Consider the following 18,925-nt stretch of genomic DNA (forward strand, 5'->3'; position numbering starts at 1 on the left):
TCGAAATGTTCCTTGTCCTTCGTAGATCGAATAAGTCGTGTTGCAGAGCCATTACAGCAGTAGGCATCGGAGGAATTTCTGTTCTTTTATTAAAAACGATTTTTCCGGCCAAATCCCGAGAGGCGAAAAGACCGTTTGAATAATGCAGAAGGACAGAGGATCGGCGGAACCCCTTTTCTATCTCGAAAACTTGCTGATTAGTATTCCGGCGACGTCGGCGTTATTCAGATTCGAACCCGCCACCGGAAGTACTCGTCTTTTTTAATTAGCGCAAGTCTCCATAAATACAAACACGAACATCTGAGATAATGTTTGGGCGGCTCCTAAAACGGCCGATCGGACTGTGTGTTGGTTGTTTCGATAGTCTCGTTTTTTTACGATTGGTTTCGAGAATTCTGGTGAAATCTGGATTTCTGCTCAGATGGCCGTTTTAATTGAGACGTAACTTCTGGACGAATCGACTTGAAGTGGATAAGCTAAGACTGTCATTAATTTTGATTGCCACGACTGGCTTCATTGAACCGCGTCGGATTCATTATTTTCGATAATTAGATTGAAGAGAAAAAACTCTGTCCTATTTCACCAAAATCAGATAAGAATTGTAGAAGTTTAAGTTTTTGCTAGGATTTGCAGACACTAAGACTGACAGACAGACGTGAAACCAAAGTTAAGGTGAATCTAAAATACAATTTAATAGTGAAAATTTGAAAATCAGAGACCAAAAATTGTTTTCACCCTAAAATGCTTCCAATGGTAGACCAGTTTGTTATTTTAATTTCATTGTTAAGTTATCATTATTGAGCACATTATGCCTTTCGGCATAATGTATACAAGAAATTATTTTGATATCTAGTTTCATTAACAAAATTATGAATGCTATCAACATGTTTCATTCGAATCAATATGAAATTTCCAAGTCTGAAAGAATCCAATGAATGTTAAATTGCCTGCTGTAAACATGGATTCATATTTCATGGTCTGATTATCCACTTTATGTAAGCAAAAACCAGACTCAGAAGTAATGCGTGCAAGCCTTCTTGAAACCTCAATTTTTTGAAGATATATACCGTCCTCTATATACATATATATCCTTCAGCAACCATCATGATGTTTCAACGTACTTATGCTGTTTCTAGCTTCCACCAGAGGAGTTTTTGCTTTTAGACGCACACAGGGACCTGTATATTATCCAGGATTGCTCAAACCCACATATTTCGCGATGACAGAAGGCATTTTTGCTAAATGTGTTTTTCCAACTGGTTTATAAAACGACCTCTTCTAAGTAAAAAAAAAACCTTTTTCCTGGATCATTTATTGAGCCTATTCTTTTACCAGCTTTAAAATATTCATTTTGTCTTCTTTACCAATTATAAAAACTCTCTTTTTATCGGTTTTTGTCTCTGATACATTTACCAGAGGAACTGGTCTTTTATCTTTTATATGAGGAACCAGCATATTCAACATTTTGTGCCTTCGATATTCATCAGATACACCGAAAATTAATGCAACTTTGAACATTGAAACCATCTTACTTGGTGCCTCATGTATAAACTGTAGGCGATAAGTAAGAGTTTTGTAATGCTATAAGTGACAATAAAAACATTTGGTCAGATGTTTTCATACGTTCTATTTAGGAAGTAGATGGAAAATAATCAACCACTGTAGTTGAAAATGATATAATCAATCAATTATGATGTTTAAATCATCTTTATTCAGAACTCATTCGTTTTCTTCAACTACCTGTTGAAACTATAAAGGTACATATTGTCCAATACTGAATCAAAATTGTTTTTTTTTTATTTCAAAACGCTCATATTATGATTTTCTTGGTGGAACACTGAATAACAGCAGATATGGATGATTACATGGGAAGACACTAAACGAAAGAGTAAGATGTTCGAAAAAAGCTATGCCCAATGTCATCAATTCCATGCCCCATCTCCTTGTACACGCAAATATTCAAGATATTGTTAATGGGTATGCTGTCGTTTCCTTTGTTTCGCGATTGCTTTTTTCTGGCAAAAGTTAATGGTTCGGTACTTTTGTGGATTTAACGAACATTATCATTTCCTCAACTAATGCCATTCATTCATTTCATTCCACCTTGTGCGATTATCACCACTAATTTCATTCTCAGTTCAGCATTATCCCCTATTGTAACTTATCGCAGATACACCGCGAAAGAGTTTTCAGATTGCAACAGTAAAAATCGTAGTGTGAGTCACTTCGGACGAAGTCGGAGGAACAGGAAAGAAACGCCTCGACCACAAGGAGATTTCGGTGATTCGCTTTAGATGCGCGCATTCACTCACGATTGATTTTCGTTGCAGGTCGCGATCTAGGAGCAGTAGTAGTTCGTCAAGTTCCTCTACCTCTAGAACTAGCTCGACCAGTACCCATAAATCAAGAAGAACCGCCGCTAACAGCCATTTAGCGCACTCTGACGATAGGAGACCCTTAGCTATCTGTGTTAGAAACCTTCCCCTAAGATCCTCGGACACGTCCCTCAAAGACGGTCTCTACCACGAGTACAAGAAGCACGGCAAGGTAACGTCGGTCAAGGTCGTCGGTCAGAATTCCGAGAGGCATGCCATCGTCTGTTTCAAGAAACCTGAGGACGTGGAGAAGGCTCTGGAGGTTAGTTACGACAAGCTCTTCTTTGGTTGCAAAATCGACGTTGCCTCTTACCAGGGTTTCGATGTGGACGACAACGACCTCAGGCCTTACGAGGCAGAGATCGACGAGTTCCATCCAAAGGCCACTAGAACCCTCTTCATCGGCAACCTGGAGAAGGACACCACTGCCTCGGACCTGAGGAAACACTTCGACCAGTTCGGGGAGATAATAGAAATCGACATCAAGAACCAGGGTAATGTGAGTTTGTACGCGTTCTGTCAATACTCGGACATTGTGAGTGTTGTGAAGGCGATCAGGAAAATGGACGGCGAACATTTAGGCAACAATCGTATAAAGTTAGGTTTCGGCAAGTCGATGCCAACCAATGTTGTGTGGGTGGACGGGGTAGTAGAGAGCGTGACCGAAAAGTACCTGAGGATGCAGTTTGAGCCCTTTGGGCCCATCAGCAAGGCCAGCATCGACAGGGATCGGGGCCAGGCCTTGGTCTTCTATGAGCAAATGGTTGGCGCACAATCGGCCGTCAGCAAGATGAGAGGCTACAGCCTGAAGGGCAACAAGATACAGGTTGATTTCGCCAGCAGGGAATGTCAGCAGTCCTTCTACGAGCACTTAGAGAAACAGGCGCCAGTCGTGGTCGACAGGGTGGTAGAAGAGAGGAGAGACTCCACGTCTAGAAGTTTCGATTCCTCTCGTTTTGCAAGGTAAGAATTGACTTCTTCCGCATTTAACAAGTGCAAACTTTGAACCTTGTTGTGTCCCATCGGGCTGTGCTTTGTTTAACTAACTCGGATTGTGTTTGAGACTGTGGGTGGTTGTTGCAAGAATCGTGAACTTCCTGCGCTTCTAGAGGAGGACCTTCTGTTCCTTTTACCCCCACCATTCATGTTTCATCCCATCGTTATCATTCGCCACTGCTCATCTTCAGTTCAAAAGTGCTTTACTTGAGGAAATGTGTAGTTATGTCGATGACTTAAGCAAATCCATATTTAAATTTTAATTTCAATTGCCTTTTGTTTTTGTACAAGACGAGTTTAGATTGTAAGAGGATACAAATAGCATAGCTTGTAAATCATTTTTCAATGTTTTCCTTCGCGTTTTCAAAATTTTAATTCAATTCTTTCTTCATTTTCACTACTAGTCTACTTTTTCATACGTAAAAGTTGAGTATCTTTAATGTATTTTTTATGGAACTCGCATCATTTTTAAGCAGAACGATAAATAAAATAAACTCAAGACATTGATAAACATGAAACATCTAATCGTAATTTCTTAATTTAATGACTGTCATCACATCTTTGACTATTTGTGCCGTAATTATTTTCAAACTGCCGACAGAAAGTATCAATCTCTTTTCGATAACTATAATCTTTGATAATTTAGTTTATCGCGTATTCATTAGATACTCATAGATAGAACATCAATTAAATATGAGTGAAACTTATTGTTCTTTGAGGTGGTAATTTCAAAATAAATAAGGAATCGAAACATCTCTAAGAAATGCTAATACAAAATAGACGTCAATTTATTGGGCTCAAGTTTTTCATTTTAAGGATATTAAGCTTTTTACTAATTTTCTGTTGTTGTTACTATACTCATCTGTTCTCTTTTTATTGCATGTAACAAACTAATTTTTGGGTTATCCTCTTTAAGATATATCGTATTAATGAAATCAATATCATATAATCGATTTGTTGAGATTGGAGGTTATATGGTAAGATGACATGTTTATTTATATATGTATTAAATTAAGAAGAATATTTATATTCAAACAATAAATAAAAATGATTGGGTCACCTCAGTAACTGAAACCAAATCTTGCACAAAGTTAGGTGCGATTGAACTCATTGAAGGTAATGTTATGTATTGATTATCATATTTTCCATCATTTAGTATCCATATATATATTTTTTTCATTGAATGTTCTTCCTTGAATCAGAGAAGTCTAGATAAAAAAGTAATTACTAATCAATAACATATCAACTATATAAAATATGATAAAAAATTCTAATAAAAGGCTGGTATAGCTGAAAGATTTGAAAGTCAAACTATATAATAGTATACAAAACTAATAAAGAGTAAAACATAAAAACAGATCTAATCTAATCGAAAATATTTGTTAATTCATTCAGTTCAGCTATAAACCGTTACATCGTTGCCTTCTCAAATTCACTGAAATTTGTCACGTATTCAAAATGAGATTAAATCAATACCCTGATTTGAAAACGCATTCATGTACTTTTTAATCAACAACAAAATTTTCCGTGTAGTAAAAAACATAACAATTCCATTTTTGCAGATACGACACCCCGACCAGACCAAGAGCGTCCTCCTACAGCAGCCGTTCCAGCATAGCAGCTAGTCAAGTGGCCTCGGCCATACCATCGCCAGGCACACCAGGTTCCGTCACCCCCAGGGGCACCGGCTCTAAGACGCGCATCGGCCGTTTCAACGACTACTATGAGGGTGGCGAAGTCAACGATCGCCACTTCCGCAGTTACGATGAGTACAGCCAAGAGTCGGCGGCCTCCCAAGATGATCCTTACGACCCGGACTACAGCTACAACAACCACGAGAGTCCAATGCATGTGGACGTCGTCGAAACCAGATCCGCTCCTATAGCCACCGCCTCAGAACACGCAACGGTGCCTTATGCGCCCCCCGACATCAGGAACCTTCAGAAGGAGCGGGTCCATCTGCTGGAACAGCTTGAGGACTGCCCCAGCTCCGGCGACGAGCATATGGTTTCCAAGAAACGACTGAAATTAGACCTTCTAGATGGCACTATCGCCACTGACGTCATCATAGAGGCCAACAGAGACCACAGGAAGGTTATGGAGGTCAGAAGGCTGTCGGACGTCGGTCTGAAGCATCATTCCAGGAGACCGTCGACGGACAACAAGCATTCTAGAGATTTGATTCACGACAGGAGCGCTTACATTCCCCACGGCATTTGCAAAAGAAGAAAGACCGGCGGTAGTGACAGCGGTTCCAGAGGGCACCATTACGACCATTCGGGCTCTGAGAGCGTCGGCGGGTCAAGGCCTGGTACACCGCTTTGCGATGAAAGACCCGAGAACTTCCAACCCAGTGAACCACGAAGGGTGCCAAGAGAGAGAAACGGTCCGTTAACTCTGCCTCTTCCCAGATTCGCCTCCCAAGTCCCTGGAAGGGGGAGCGTATCAGTTGCAGGTATAAAAGGTCAAAAAGATGTCGTACTGTCCAGTCCACCTCCAGCAGTGACGAGCCCCAGGATATCGAACCCGAAACCGTTGAGTCCGGTCCATGTACCACCCCCAGCTTCACCTCCTCCGAGACCGCCCAGTCTTAGTTCCAACTCCAGCGACAGCGAGAATCCTCCTAGTCCTTCTTTGGACGAAAGGATCAAGTCGCTCGACGAGAAGTACGAGAAGTGGTCGGGAAGCAGGGCTTTGAGCGCCGCTGGCGGCGACGCTTTGGCCAAACTCGACGCAACCCGAGAAAAATTCCGGCTGAGGCACAAACTCTTGGATTTCGATCTGAAGGAGGTGCAACCGTCGGAGATAGTCAAGTCTGTGATGGCGAAACGTTCCGTTTTCGACGAAGACCTGAAAAGGTTGGAAAACGTAAGCGAGAAGTATGAACCAAAGGATTTCACGTTGTTTCCGCGAGCTGTGCCCTTAATGCAAAGTTCAGCAATTGTGCTACCACCGATTACAACGTCGGCCATAAAAATAACCTCACCTAGCCTACAGATTAGCTCCATGCTCTCACCGAGATCCTCTGGTAAGTTACATCCACGTTTGACATCAACAAGTAGTAACAACTATTCTTCTTTTTCCCCAGGAAACAACATGATTCCCGCCAAAGGCCTGCAGTATCCCTTCCCGAGCCATCCACCAATCCAGCCGACCACAACAACCGTTCTGCAGCAGACGCCACCTGCTACACCATCTTCGGTTGCTTCACCCACCCCGCAAATTCAATCAGCAAGTACAACAACCAGGAGCGCCAACCACGGTGAAAATAGACTGAAATCGTGCTCTAGTGCTTCTAGTGATAATAGATTATCTAGCAAAGTGAATGTAAATAGAAGTGCGGTACTTAACAGTTCAACTGCACCAATGAAATCAAGTGAGAAGAACTCAGGTAACATTTCTAGTGATACCGCGTCGGTCGCTATAACAAATATTGAAACAAAAATCTCTAGAACAATCAAACAGAGTGAAAAATTAACTAGTAGAAGGGATTCTAATAACGGTTCGCCGCGTGGTGACATCAAATTGAGAAGAAACAGTGACGTTGTTTCGCGAAGAACAGAAGACGTAGATAAATTTAGTGACGCTTGTGCAGAAAACGATCGAAAGGGCGAACGCGGCAAAAGTGAAGAACGAAAGAAAGAACAGCAGCAAAAGGAAAAGCAGAGACTTGAAAACGAAATGCTAGAACGTGATCGTTTAGAGAAGGAACAACAAGAGAAAGAACGCTTAGAGAAAGAACGGCTGGAGAGAGAGAAGCAAGAAAGAGAAAAGGAGCTAGAAAAAGAAAGATTCGAAAAAGAGAAGAAAGAAAAGGAACGAGCCGAACGTGAACGTTTGGAAAAAGAAAACCAAGAACGTGAAAAGAGAGAACAAGAGAGATTGAAACGTGAACGAGAAGAACTGGAACGTCAAGAAAGGTTACGACGTGAGAGAGAAGAAGCAGAAAGAGAAATGGCTTTGTTGGCAGAACGTCAACGCAAAGAAAAAGAAGAGGCCGAAAAGAAGGAACGTGAATTGAAAGAGAAAATGGCAGAAGAAGAGAGACAAGCAAGGAAAGAACGGCAAGCCAAAAAAGAGCGACATGAGGCGGAAAAGCTTGAAAAAGAAAGACGACGAGAAGAAGATAAGAGAAATAAAGACGACAATCATGAAAAAAGAAAAGACGACCACAAACATCGAGAAAATCACGGTGAAATCAAGCATAAAGATAATAATGTTCATGCCGATAAATCGATCTCTAACAATGAATATAAATACATGAAACAGAGCAGTAAAGAAGAAAAAGATAAGAACATACATGAAATTTTCCGAAAGAACGATTCTCACGATCGCAATAATTCAGACAAATACAACAAGCATTCTGATAAGGATTCTGAGTATCGAAGAAAAGAAAGTATAAAAGAAAACAGAGACAACAACACTCACGAGAAATTGAAGGATGCAATTGAAATTCGTCATATATCGATGGATTTAGATAAGTCAAAATCTGATCCAGGTAAAACGAAAGACAATAGCATACCAGCAAATGTCGGAATTAAAAGAAGAATAAGCTCTCATGATAGTTACGACCATATGAATGAAGCAAAGAAATCCAAGTTACATTCCGAACACAAGAAGATATCAGAAAGAAGAGATTCCAAAGATAGCACAAGATCAGATGAAAAAATTAAGTCAAAACTGAAAAATTCTAGATCCCTTGAAGAAAAACTTTATCCTTTCGATAAATCTAATTTCATCAAAGAATCTGATGACAAAAGAAGGGATAAAGATAAGGATAGAGACGAGAAGCACAGAAACAAACAGAAATTCGAGAAACAAAAATCAAAAAGTAAAAGTAGAGAAAAAGATCTTAGAGAATCGCCAAATGCATCCCCATCCAAAGAACTTCCAGATAAAGATTTCTTGGCTACGTTGGAATTGAGGTCGACTGATGATTTGGAAATGCAAAAAGAAAAGAGATCAGAAATTAAAGAGAAAAAGAGGTACGACTTGACAGATACCGACTCGGAAAAAAGGGATAAAGACGAAAAGAGAGCGGAAGCAAAAAGAAAAGATAAGAGCGATAAAAATAGATCTAGAGATGATCCAACAAATCGAAGCTTTGAAGATAAGAATAAATCCCAGAAGAAAGAAAGAATCAGAAAACCCACTCTCAACAGTTCAGATAATTCAGATTCTGACGAACCAAGAAAACACTCCATCTTCGACATTGTAGATGACGAGCCAGCCTATATTTCCATGTATGACAAAGTAAAAGCAAGAAGTTGTAAAAACATGCAGAAACAAGAAGAAGAGAAACGACAAGAAAAAATAAAAGCCAAGTTTAGCCAGTTAAAGCAAAGTAGAGCTAAAAGAGAAGAAAAGAAAAGATCAACTTCTTGGGATGAAGATTCTGATTCCGATAGAGAAAGAAACGATAAAAACGATTCCAAAAGCAGAAGAAATAAAATGCTCATCATCAGTTCAGATGATGATTTCTCGGACTTTGGCAAATCACATAAAAAGAGGGGAGTATTCACAGATTCCGATTCTGATCGCCAGAGGCCACATAAGAATGAGCTCACAACTGAAGCAAGTGATGATGATATTATCGAACATAAGTCTTCAAAATCTTCGAGATGCATTAATGAAACATCAGATGAAGATTACAAAAATCCAATCAAGTCATCAGATCTTTATTCTATGTCTAAAATGGAAATTTCTTCTTATTTAGACCTAGACTTGTTCAAGGTGAAAGATGAATTCCGAAGATCCGCAGAAAAAGAAAGAAATCCCAGTAAACAAGACAATAATACATTTGATAAAAGTGATCATGAACTTACGGAGCCCAAGGCTCCTTTATCAGAAATCAAATCAGAGAAAATGAATAATTGTCATTGTTATCCAGATAATTCTTCTGCTGATGAAAGTGCAGAATTCAAGAAAGAAAAACTTAGGAAACACAAAAAGAAACAAAAACGACCCAAACATTCCTTGAGTAGTGAAGACTCCAGTAAGTTTGACCCTACAGAGCCCACCCAGAATGATTCATCTGAAAAAGTAAAACAACACGATAAGAAAAAACAACACAGCAAAAAAGAAAAGAAGCGAGATAAAAGTAAAGATAGAGAAAAATCCAAAAAATCTAAAAGAAGCAAGTCGACATCTAAAAATGACTTCAAACATGATGGTAAAATGGAAAATATATTCGGCTCTTTATCAGATTCTTCGGACAATGGTATGAGAGACAATGAAACATCTAACAATAAAAGAAATAGTTCTTTCTGTGGAGGATTCAATGATGAAAATGTTCCATCTAGATATAGTGATTCAGATGGTGAGAAAGAGAAAATAACCAAAGTTGATGAAAACGATCTCAAAGATGATCAGAAAGGTAAGAAGAGAAAAGAAAGAAGGCGGAAAGAGAAAGAGCGATTGTTACAAGAAGCTGCAGCTGCTGCAGCATTGGCAGAAGCTGCAGACCACTTCAATGAAAATAGTATGGATTTCGCTGATATGGGTAAACAACTCGAAGCTAACATCAAAGATGAGCCAGTCAATCAAAATGACACCATCATTGAAAGGAACGAAATTTCCAATCAAAAAGGTGACTTATTTAAGTACTATGATGATTCCCTCTTCCAAGACTTTAAGAAAGAAGAAAGGAAAGAAGTTCGCGAGAAGAAAAAGAAACGAAAGAAGAGCAAAGAAGAAAGGCAAAAGCATCATCACCACCACCATCATCATCACCATCATGAAAAAATAAAAGTCAAAACTGAAATCAAGAAGGAAACTCTCACTTCGCCAAGAGAAGAATTATCTACACAACCTATCCATGAAACAAAAACCCAAAGTCAGAGTTTGCCTAATCTTCTTGACATTCCCAGTCCTCCACAGGAGAAAACCATACCAAGAATCGAGATTCCATGTCCTGTCAAAACAGAACCTATCGAAATCGAACCTCCAACACCTCCAATTCAGCAGCAACCTCAGTTGCCTTCGCAGCTATCTCCTGTTTCTGTTAAAGATAAAAAGCGGGATAAATTTATATCAGTTTTTGGTTCAGACATTGATGAAACAATTCATGAAAATGCTGTTAAGTCAATATCTGATTTTGATGCTATCAAAACTGAATGTCCAAAACTTGAAGAGGTCAAACTGGAAAAACCTGATGAATCACCAGAAGAAAAGCCTAGGGCTGTAATTTCTCAAGAAGAAACAGAGGATGCCGTTGCAGCTCTCCTTGGCGAAAGTTTCTCTAATGAATTTGCTAAGCATTATGCTGAAGAAGTACTAGATAATACCAATGATGATCCATCTGTTACTTTGGACGAAGAACCTACTGTCCAAGATGATGAAGAAATGCGACAAGCTGTTCAAAGTTTGGGTGCTGAAGATCTTGAAGTAAAACCTGAAACTCCACAGAGTGAACATGAATTACAGATTGATACAGATACTGAAGAACAAGATGAAATAACCTTAAGGTTCGATCAACAACCAAAAACGCCAGATATATCAGAATTGATACATCCACCCAAAACTCCAGATATACCAAATTATTATAGATCAGAAGAAGCTAAACTCACGCCTTCACCATTAGTTATTAAAGCCACTCCAACTAATATTGGTAGTCCTCCATCACTTGCTCCAATAACACAGCAATCATCTTTAATGACTAATGTTAAAAGGAATTTGAACAAAATTGAAATTCCAGATAAAATTCCACCTCTGGTTGAACCAACAAGAACAATTATATCTAACCCATGGACAACAAAAGGAGATGACATTGTCCCTAAAGTAGAGCCTAAATTAGCTGTAGTAACTAGAGTTACTTCTCCACAAATACAATTGAGTTCCTCTGTTTCCACTTCAACATCTCTTATTACTACGTCACCATTGAGGACGACAGTTGTGAAAATTTCTGAGCCTTCTTATCCGCCATTAACAGCAATATCCAAACAAGAAACAACCACAACTAAGGCAGACATTCCTTTGGCTACAATACCAATATTACAAGTTTCTGCACCTGCTCTTCATAATTTACCAGCAAGATCTCCTTTACAGCATGTTTCTCAATCAAATTCACAAGATTTACCTATTGGACCTACTAAAGCTGCTACTTCTATTTCGAAAATTCGTCTTCCAATTGCTTCTGTGATGGTGCCAAAACCATTGCAGGCCACCACAATCAATCTCCCACAACCGAAAGTTGCGTTCACTTCGGAACCTCCAAAGTTGATACCAACCCAAGAGGCAAGACCAAGGATGATCTTTCAAAATGCTGGAGTACCTACATCTTTTCCTTTCAATTCAACTCAAAAGATGTTGGTACAAACGAATATTCCAGTGGCAGGTGGCTTACTTGTTCCTGCTAGACCTGGACATTTTAATTATATTCCTTCACAAGTAGCTTTCAACACAAGCATTGCTGAGAAAACGAATGACATCTCTAAGCCAGCCACTGCTCCTCTGTCTGTCAGTTTAAATCATAATTCACCAACTAAAATTATCCAGATGAAACCACAATCAATTATAATTTCTCCCAACTCTCATATTTCACCTGTTTTGAATAATCAAAAGATAATTAAGTCACTCCTACCGGATAATCCTCCAAGCTTAGTTGCAATATCCTCATCATCAGAGACCTCATGTGCTATAGTCTCTTCCAATAACCAAACAAATGTCCTTACTTCTAGTGAGGTCATGGATAAATCTCCTGAAGACAAAAAAGAACTGATTGATGAAGAAGTTCTAATTGCAACACCCCCAATATCAGTGCCAACTACTCCTTTAGCTATGAAAGAACTTGAGGATGATAAAAATTCAATTCAACCTGAGGCTAAATCAGATGACAAACAATCTCCTATTGAAATCTCTGAAGTTTCAGAGCCCATTGAAGAAAAACCCGAAATTAAAATCGAAATTGAAGAAATAAAACAAAAACTTGCCATTGAAACTGTAACAGATGAATTAAATCAAACCCTCAAAGAAGCCATGGATTCCGAAAATCAAAAACAAATCAAAGAAGAGGTTGCAGTACCAGAAATTTTGAAAATGGAGGATCAATCAGATTCCAAAATTGAAGATCATGAAGAAATTAAACCTAAAATTGAAAGTAACCCTGTTCTCGTTAAAGAACCAGAAAAAGTTGAAGAGGAGAAAACAGATTCAGAGAGCATTGTGTCTGACATCAGCAAAGATTGTTCTAGTGCTGATATGCCTATCAAAGATTTATTATTGGAAGGTAGGGAAGACAAAGAGGATAGTGATTATTGGTCACCTAAAGATGTTAACATTGATTCAGTCATAAAGACTTTATGTTCTGCTGATGAGTTGTCTAACCACAGTAATGATAACATGTCAATTAAAGAAGATCATCCAAAAGAAGAACAAATTCTTCCATCTCAAAAAGAACAAACTGTAGTAGAAATCAGCATAAAGGAAACAGTGGATAATAAAGACATAGATAATAGTAAGAGTGATATAGAACCCATGGAAGATTCTGTGGAAGATGATGATAGAGAAGTTTTGTCAAAAATTGCTACTAGACGAGGAGGAAGAGGTAGAGGTCGTAAAGCTAGAGGAGGCGTTGAGAGAGGGACAATTCAAACTAGACGTGCTAAAACTCTGACTAAAGAACCAGCAACATCAACAAAGCGTAATAACAATGCCCGTGGAGGTAGGGCCAAGTTTGAAAGAAAAGTAACGAAGGCTGAATCTGAAGCACCCACTGACATCTATGAATTCAGAGAGGATGAAGAAAATCGTCCAAGGCTTATTTTAACTATCAAACAGTCTAATACTAATTCTGCTGCAATTCAGTCTGCTGTTGTTAAGGAAGTAACGAAAGAAGCACCATCAACGCTGCCACCTCCAAAAGCAATTGAAGTTAAAGAAAAAACCGAAGACTTTACACAACCTTCTGGCAGCACAAATACCAGAAAGTCGAAGAGGCTTCAGGAGAAAGATATTTTCAGAACTACAGTAGATGATACAATTGAAGATGTAGTAAAGAATGTGGTAACTAGATCTTCAACTAGGAGATCAACTAGATTACCTGCACCAATCGTAAAAGCTACACCTGAAACTCCAAGGAAATCTATTAGAGGACGTAGAATAGGACGCAGAGCCTCTGAAGCCACTGAAGATATTCCAGAAGAGAAAGAAAAACCTAAACTCTCAGAAGAGGTAGTAACAAATAAACCTAAACTCTCAGAAGAGGTAGTTACATCTTTGGAAGTACCAAAAATGGCGGTTGAAAAGCCTACACAGGTGAACACTACCGCAATTGAGAAAAATGACAACAAACAACCTCAAGTTCCTGTTAAGGAAAGTATAATTGAAAAACCTCTGATTGGGCTGAAGGCAGCTGTTCTGAGACGTATAAAAGGGGAAATGGGACAAGAACCTATGACTTTGATAGACCCTGTCACAGGCTTGTTGACACCCATGAGAGAATGTGAAGAAAATAAGTATATACCTGTTCCTGGAGAAAATAAAGTGCCCATCATCGCTCCCTCAAGTCAACCAAATATTATTGTTTCATCTGCAGAAGTAAAACCAATGCAACAAACAGTTATCACATCATCCCAACAGTCAACACCTGTGCCATCGTTCAAACACTCAAAACCACAGAGTCTGAAAGCCCATGTTTTAGCATCTCAAGCAGCTCAAGCTGTGGTCACTCAACAAATAGCACATTCTCAGAAACAGAATGCTGTTATTGTAAGTTCTGCACAGCCTTCAATGAGTATAGAAAATAAGATTCATATTCCGCAAAATCAAAATCTGAGTATTAACGTATCTATACCCAACTGTGTACCAGCACATGCATCTCCTAGGACAAATCTTCCTTTAGCATCTAACTCTCCCAAATCTGTCACAGTGAAACAGCCAGTAAGTTCTCCAAGTCAGATGTATAACCTCATTTCTCAACAGATGATGCATATGAGTAAAACTTCACCATCCACACCTTCTATTATAACTCAACAACAGTCTATCATCAAACAAGTTCCCTTGCCAAAAGTTCCAATGTTGCCAAAGACAAGTTTGCCAATGCATATTCCAGCAGGTGTACCAAATTCAGTTCTTGGTAAAATACCATCACAAACTATGGTGACGAATGTAGGTCGATTGATACAAGGGAAAAACATGATGGAACCACCCAAAGTAGATGTTTCGCTTTCTAACTTGATGTCAGTCAGAGGTTTGTCTAGTTTGTCCCCTCAAGGACAAGCCAGACATCACTCCCAATCTGGCATGCCAGGATATGAAGCTAGTTTGGTAAGTTTCTACTTATACCTATAGCAATAAGGTTTGTTCACATAAATTATTTCTTGGATCACATAACGTGCAGAATAGACTTGATATGAATTCTTCATTGATTTCTTACTAATTGGGTCTTTTTTATACTAACATGCAGCATGGAGAGCGAGGTCTTTATAATAGAAGTCGTAGTCCACCACCAGCTCATCAAAACTCGCCTTCACCTCAGGTGATTTTCTTAATTTATGTGTATTTCACTTGAATTATGTGTGTTCGTTACTTAGCCACTTTTTCTTAATGTCTTTTGATTTTCGTTATCAAATTCTGGTTTCAAACTAGAAACTTTATTTTATTATTAAAACAAAATTTTTTTGTGTGATCCAAATAAGTATTTTTGCATGTTTATATTTCTGAGTTACAATAATATATTCTATAGATAAATGAAAGCTATAATCTTACACTACAAATGTACTCTACTAATGATATTTTTTTTCCAGGCTGAAACCATACCTCACTTCCCACCGGGTTCAGTTTCATTGCGACCACACGATTTACCACCACCACATTATATGAATCCATCTCATGTCATGTATCAACAGTATCTGAGACAATCGTACCATTTTCCAAGGTAAATTCTTGAAATTTTAATTGACTGTTATTTGATCAGTATCCATCAGAACCTGTATAATAAATTTGTTTTAATTGTTTTCAGATCTTCTGTCGTTACTGGAGGAATAGAGAAGGCTGGTGATGGACAGGAAGGCGAAGAAGCTCCTATAACATCGCCACCTTTGGAGTTGAGGATCTCGAATTCTGTTGGACTTTCACTCTCCAGTCGCAGTGCTGCTGTTCCCCATAGTCTGCATTCTCCACATGACAGAGCTACAGGTACAATATACATAATATATTTTAATGAGATCTTTGAAATTATAGTTGAGTAGTTTATTTCATTTAATGGAACTTCGATATTACTTGTCGAAGACCATTACAATAACTTTGTATTTAATGCTTTTTAATCATTCAATGTTTTCTAGTTCGATTATAATTGATTTAATTCTTGTATTATTTTCAGATTCCCCTCAAATTGGACAAGTTTACAATATGCCAACTGCAAGAATGCAACATTATAACTTGAATCGGTACTATGACCCTGCTGCGGAACCACCACCAGCACATAGACCTGTTACTAGTCATAGTTCTGTAGCAGCTCTGGCTGGTGACAGACCTCCTCTATCTCATATGGCCGGTTTGGGAGCACCTGACAGACCTTTAGTGCCGCATTTGCCACCAGACAGACCTTTAGGCCCACATTTAGCACCTGATAGACCTTTGGGCCCACATTTGGCACCTGATAGGCCTTTAAGTTCTCATTTGGCACCCGATAGACCTTTGAGTTCTCATTTACCACCGGACAGGCCCCTGAGTGGACATTCTGCTCTGATGGGTCATCTGCCTTTGGGCAACCCTGAACGACCTTCATCTAGTCATTTACCACCAGATAGACCTATGTCTAGTCACTTAACTCCAGATCGACTACCAGGCATTTCAACACCAGATAGGCCAGTTTCAACACATACTATGAGCCTGTGTAACAATCTTGGAGGAAATGGTAACTTTATCGGTGCAGTTGCAAGACATATTGGAGGCACTCCAACATATCACACTGCTCTTGGCGAATTATTGAAGGTGAGCTAATTTTCGATAATAATAACAGTTTTTTATTAACCAAATCAAAAGGCCATGGACTAAAGTCCTTTTCACCTAGTACATTTCATTACACAACAGCCCAAACAAAGAAAAAATATTTTCTATATAGTTGGGTTATTTTATTGAAGAGACTATAAAATAAACTCTTGGATTGAAAATTTTCTTGTTGGGTTGGTTACTGTATTCTTGTGGATCATATTTTCAATATTTTTCTAATTCATTTCAAAGATGTTATGTTAGTTTTTTCATGTAGTCGAATTTGTTGTAATTCCAATTATCTTCTACTAGCATTTTATCTTATTGAATGATAAATGTTTTTTTTTTTCTATTGCAGCACCATAAGCAAATGTGGCAAGGTCTATTAGCCTTGAAGAATGATCAAGCTGCTGTTCAAATGTATTTCCTATCTGGCAATGATCACATTGCCAAGTGCAGTTTACCCACAAACACTGACGGTTCAACACCACCACTCAGAATATTCCAACGAATGAGGTTAGAACCTCCTCAGGTGGAGGGCGTTACCAGAAAGATGCAGGTAGGTTATCAAATATATTATTACATCTTGTTTCAGTTTATTCTCAAAGACTGGAACGGGTGTTTACAGATTTTCTCATATTGAATTCCGTTGTCTTTGAGTATAATTAATCTTTTTGTTCTATACTATTTTTATTTATGAAGACAAAATTTGATTTTCTTTCTATAAAATATAATGCTTTTATTCTAGATTGAGAAAGAACATGCTATTCTTATGGCGTTGCCTTGTGGAAAGGACCACGAGGATGTAATGACAAATAATACAAATTTGGCTAACGGACTCATAAATTACCTACATCAAAAACAAGCTGCAGGAATCGTTAATGTAGCTGCTCCTGGAACTACTCAACCTGTAAGTACAATTTACAAATCACATATATTATTTTTCTTTTGCCTATAAGTCAATTGAAACATCATTAAGTTATTTGTTATGGTGATTGCAAATTTTAAACGTCCTGTTTCAACAAAATTTTTTTTGCAGCCTGCCTTTGTCGTCCATATATTCCCGAAAAGATGCAGTTTCGTTGAAACAAACCTTGGGAGAATAGCCCCCCGCCTCCTGGAAGGTTTCAAAGAATTTTCTTACCTGCTTATTGTAATCACAACAGTGTGATTGCGCATCTTGAACATGTCCTTCAAAAAGTATGTTTTTCTGTTCACATATTATACGGAACTATTAACATTGAATTCTGCATGACTACGACTCGACTACTAATTTACGTCTCTGTTGAAGATCATTTTCAGTTTATCTGAAATGGTGGATCAATCCTAATAAGATTACTTAATATATTTAAAGTTTCACTGTGATTTCTTGGAATAAAAAAGAATGTTATTACTATTAATAAAATGGATAAAAATACTAAAAAATAAACTTACTACCTATTAAGAGATCTCATATTGAACTTAGTTATACAAATTTTTCTTTGTTTAGAAGATCTTTATTTTCATAAACATCTTGTAAAATATTATTATTCTTATGGAGTTGTTGCAATATTTGTGATTGTTTCATAAGAGTGACTTGAGTATGTTAGATTTCGTTTCTATTTGCCTTGCGGTTCTGTTGCTTTATTTTTTTTTTACGTTCAGGTTGTTATTTTATTTATTTATTACTGGTTTTGTCTGATGAAGAGGTCGTTTTTTGCTGGTGCATAACTATGACCCTGCTTCATTCAATCAAAGTCGGGTGACAAATATTGTTTTAATCATGCATTTTCACATATTTAAAACAACTTACTGCTATAATACATGGAATATTTACATCAAATTGTCTTGAATATTCACAGATTATAATCACAGGATTGGGATAATTTGTGTCTGACTTTGATAGAATGGACATTTTATTTTTTTCTGTAATTTTCACTGAAAGTTTGAATAAATGAGTTGAGTTTTTGTTAATATTGTTTTTTAGTTTATTTTGTGAGAATTACAGGAAATATCAGAACTTGATAATACATCAATGAGAGTTATCTCTCAGCTTCTGTTTACATTTCAGTAAATGTTTGGAGGTAACTTTCTGGAATTTTGTACATTTGCAACCTAACCTCAAGGTGCTTTTCAAAATTAACAATGTAAATTTGAACGTTACCGGTTTGTAGTTTGAAAAGAAAAATGGCAAATATAAATGAGCATATAGACATAATATATAAATATTGTAGCATACATAAATTATATGAAAATCAATCATTTTTTTAAATTGAATTGTAAAATACATGTGAATAAATAGTCTTTAGTTTGTTATTTTAAGCTTCTTTTCGGTTTTCTTTAAGATGTACAGTGTACTTTAGCTGTAAGTATAATTTAGCCTGCGTTACAAATGATTAATATAGGGAACATTGTGATGTCTATATATTACTGTATATTTTGTACATATATGAAAAATACTGTGTATTGTGAGTATACATTATTATAACTATTATGACAAATGCAAAATGGTTTCATTTCTATTCTCCAATATATATACAGGGTGAGTCCGAAAGTTGTACATCTACCAATATTTCCAGATTCTGCTCAGGTGAAAATATAGAGGGGGTATAATGGTTTCCATTAATAAAACTGTACAAAATTAG

General features: G+C 37.7%; 1 protein-coding gene across 5 annotated transcripts in view; it reads left to right on the forward strand.

Moving 5' to 3' along the window:
• The window catches only part of LOC123682982 (protein split ends), a 148,011-nt gene extending 129,230 nt beyond the window's left edge, over positions 1-18,781 (forward strand). For 3 of the 5 annotated variants that reach the window (XM_045621847.1, XM_045621848.1, XM_045621850.1), the window contains 10 exons: positions 2,331-3,338; positions 4,934-6,399; positions 6,460-14,636; positions 14,776-14,847; positions 15,116-15,246; positions 15,331-15,506; positions 15,691-16,304; positions 16,660-16,860; positions 17,050-17,211; positions 17,341-18,781. In XM_045621847.1, the coding sequence (XP_045477803.1) occupies positions 2,331-3,338; positions 4,934-6,399; positions 6,460-14,636; positions 14,776-14,847; positions 15,116-15,246; positions 15,331-15,506; positions 15,691-16,304; positions 16,660-16,860; positions 17,050-17,211; positions 17,341-17,472 (12,139 nt within the window). In that variant the 3' untranslated portion in view covers positions 17,473-18,781. The remainder of the gene's footprint in view (positions 1-2,330; positions 3,339-4,933; positions 6,400-6,459; positions 14,637-14,775; positions 14,848-15,115; positions 15,247-15,330; positions 15,507-15,690; positions 16,305-16,659; positions 16,861-17,049; positions 17,212-17,340) is intronic. The other 2 variants (XM_045621851.1, XM_045621849.1) reach the window with 2 other exon arrangements.
• Positions 18,782-18,925: the final 144 nt, after the last annotated feature.

Source organism: Harmonia axyridis, chromosome 6 (assembly GCF_914767665.1).
Source record: "Harmonia axyridis chromosome 6, icHarAxyr1.1, whole genome shotgun sequence".
Lineage (NCBI taxonomy): Eukaryota > Metazoa > Arthropoda > Insecta > Coleoptera > Coccinellidae > Harmonia > Harmonia axyridis.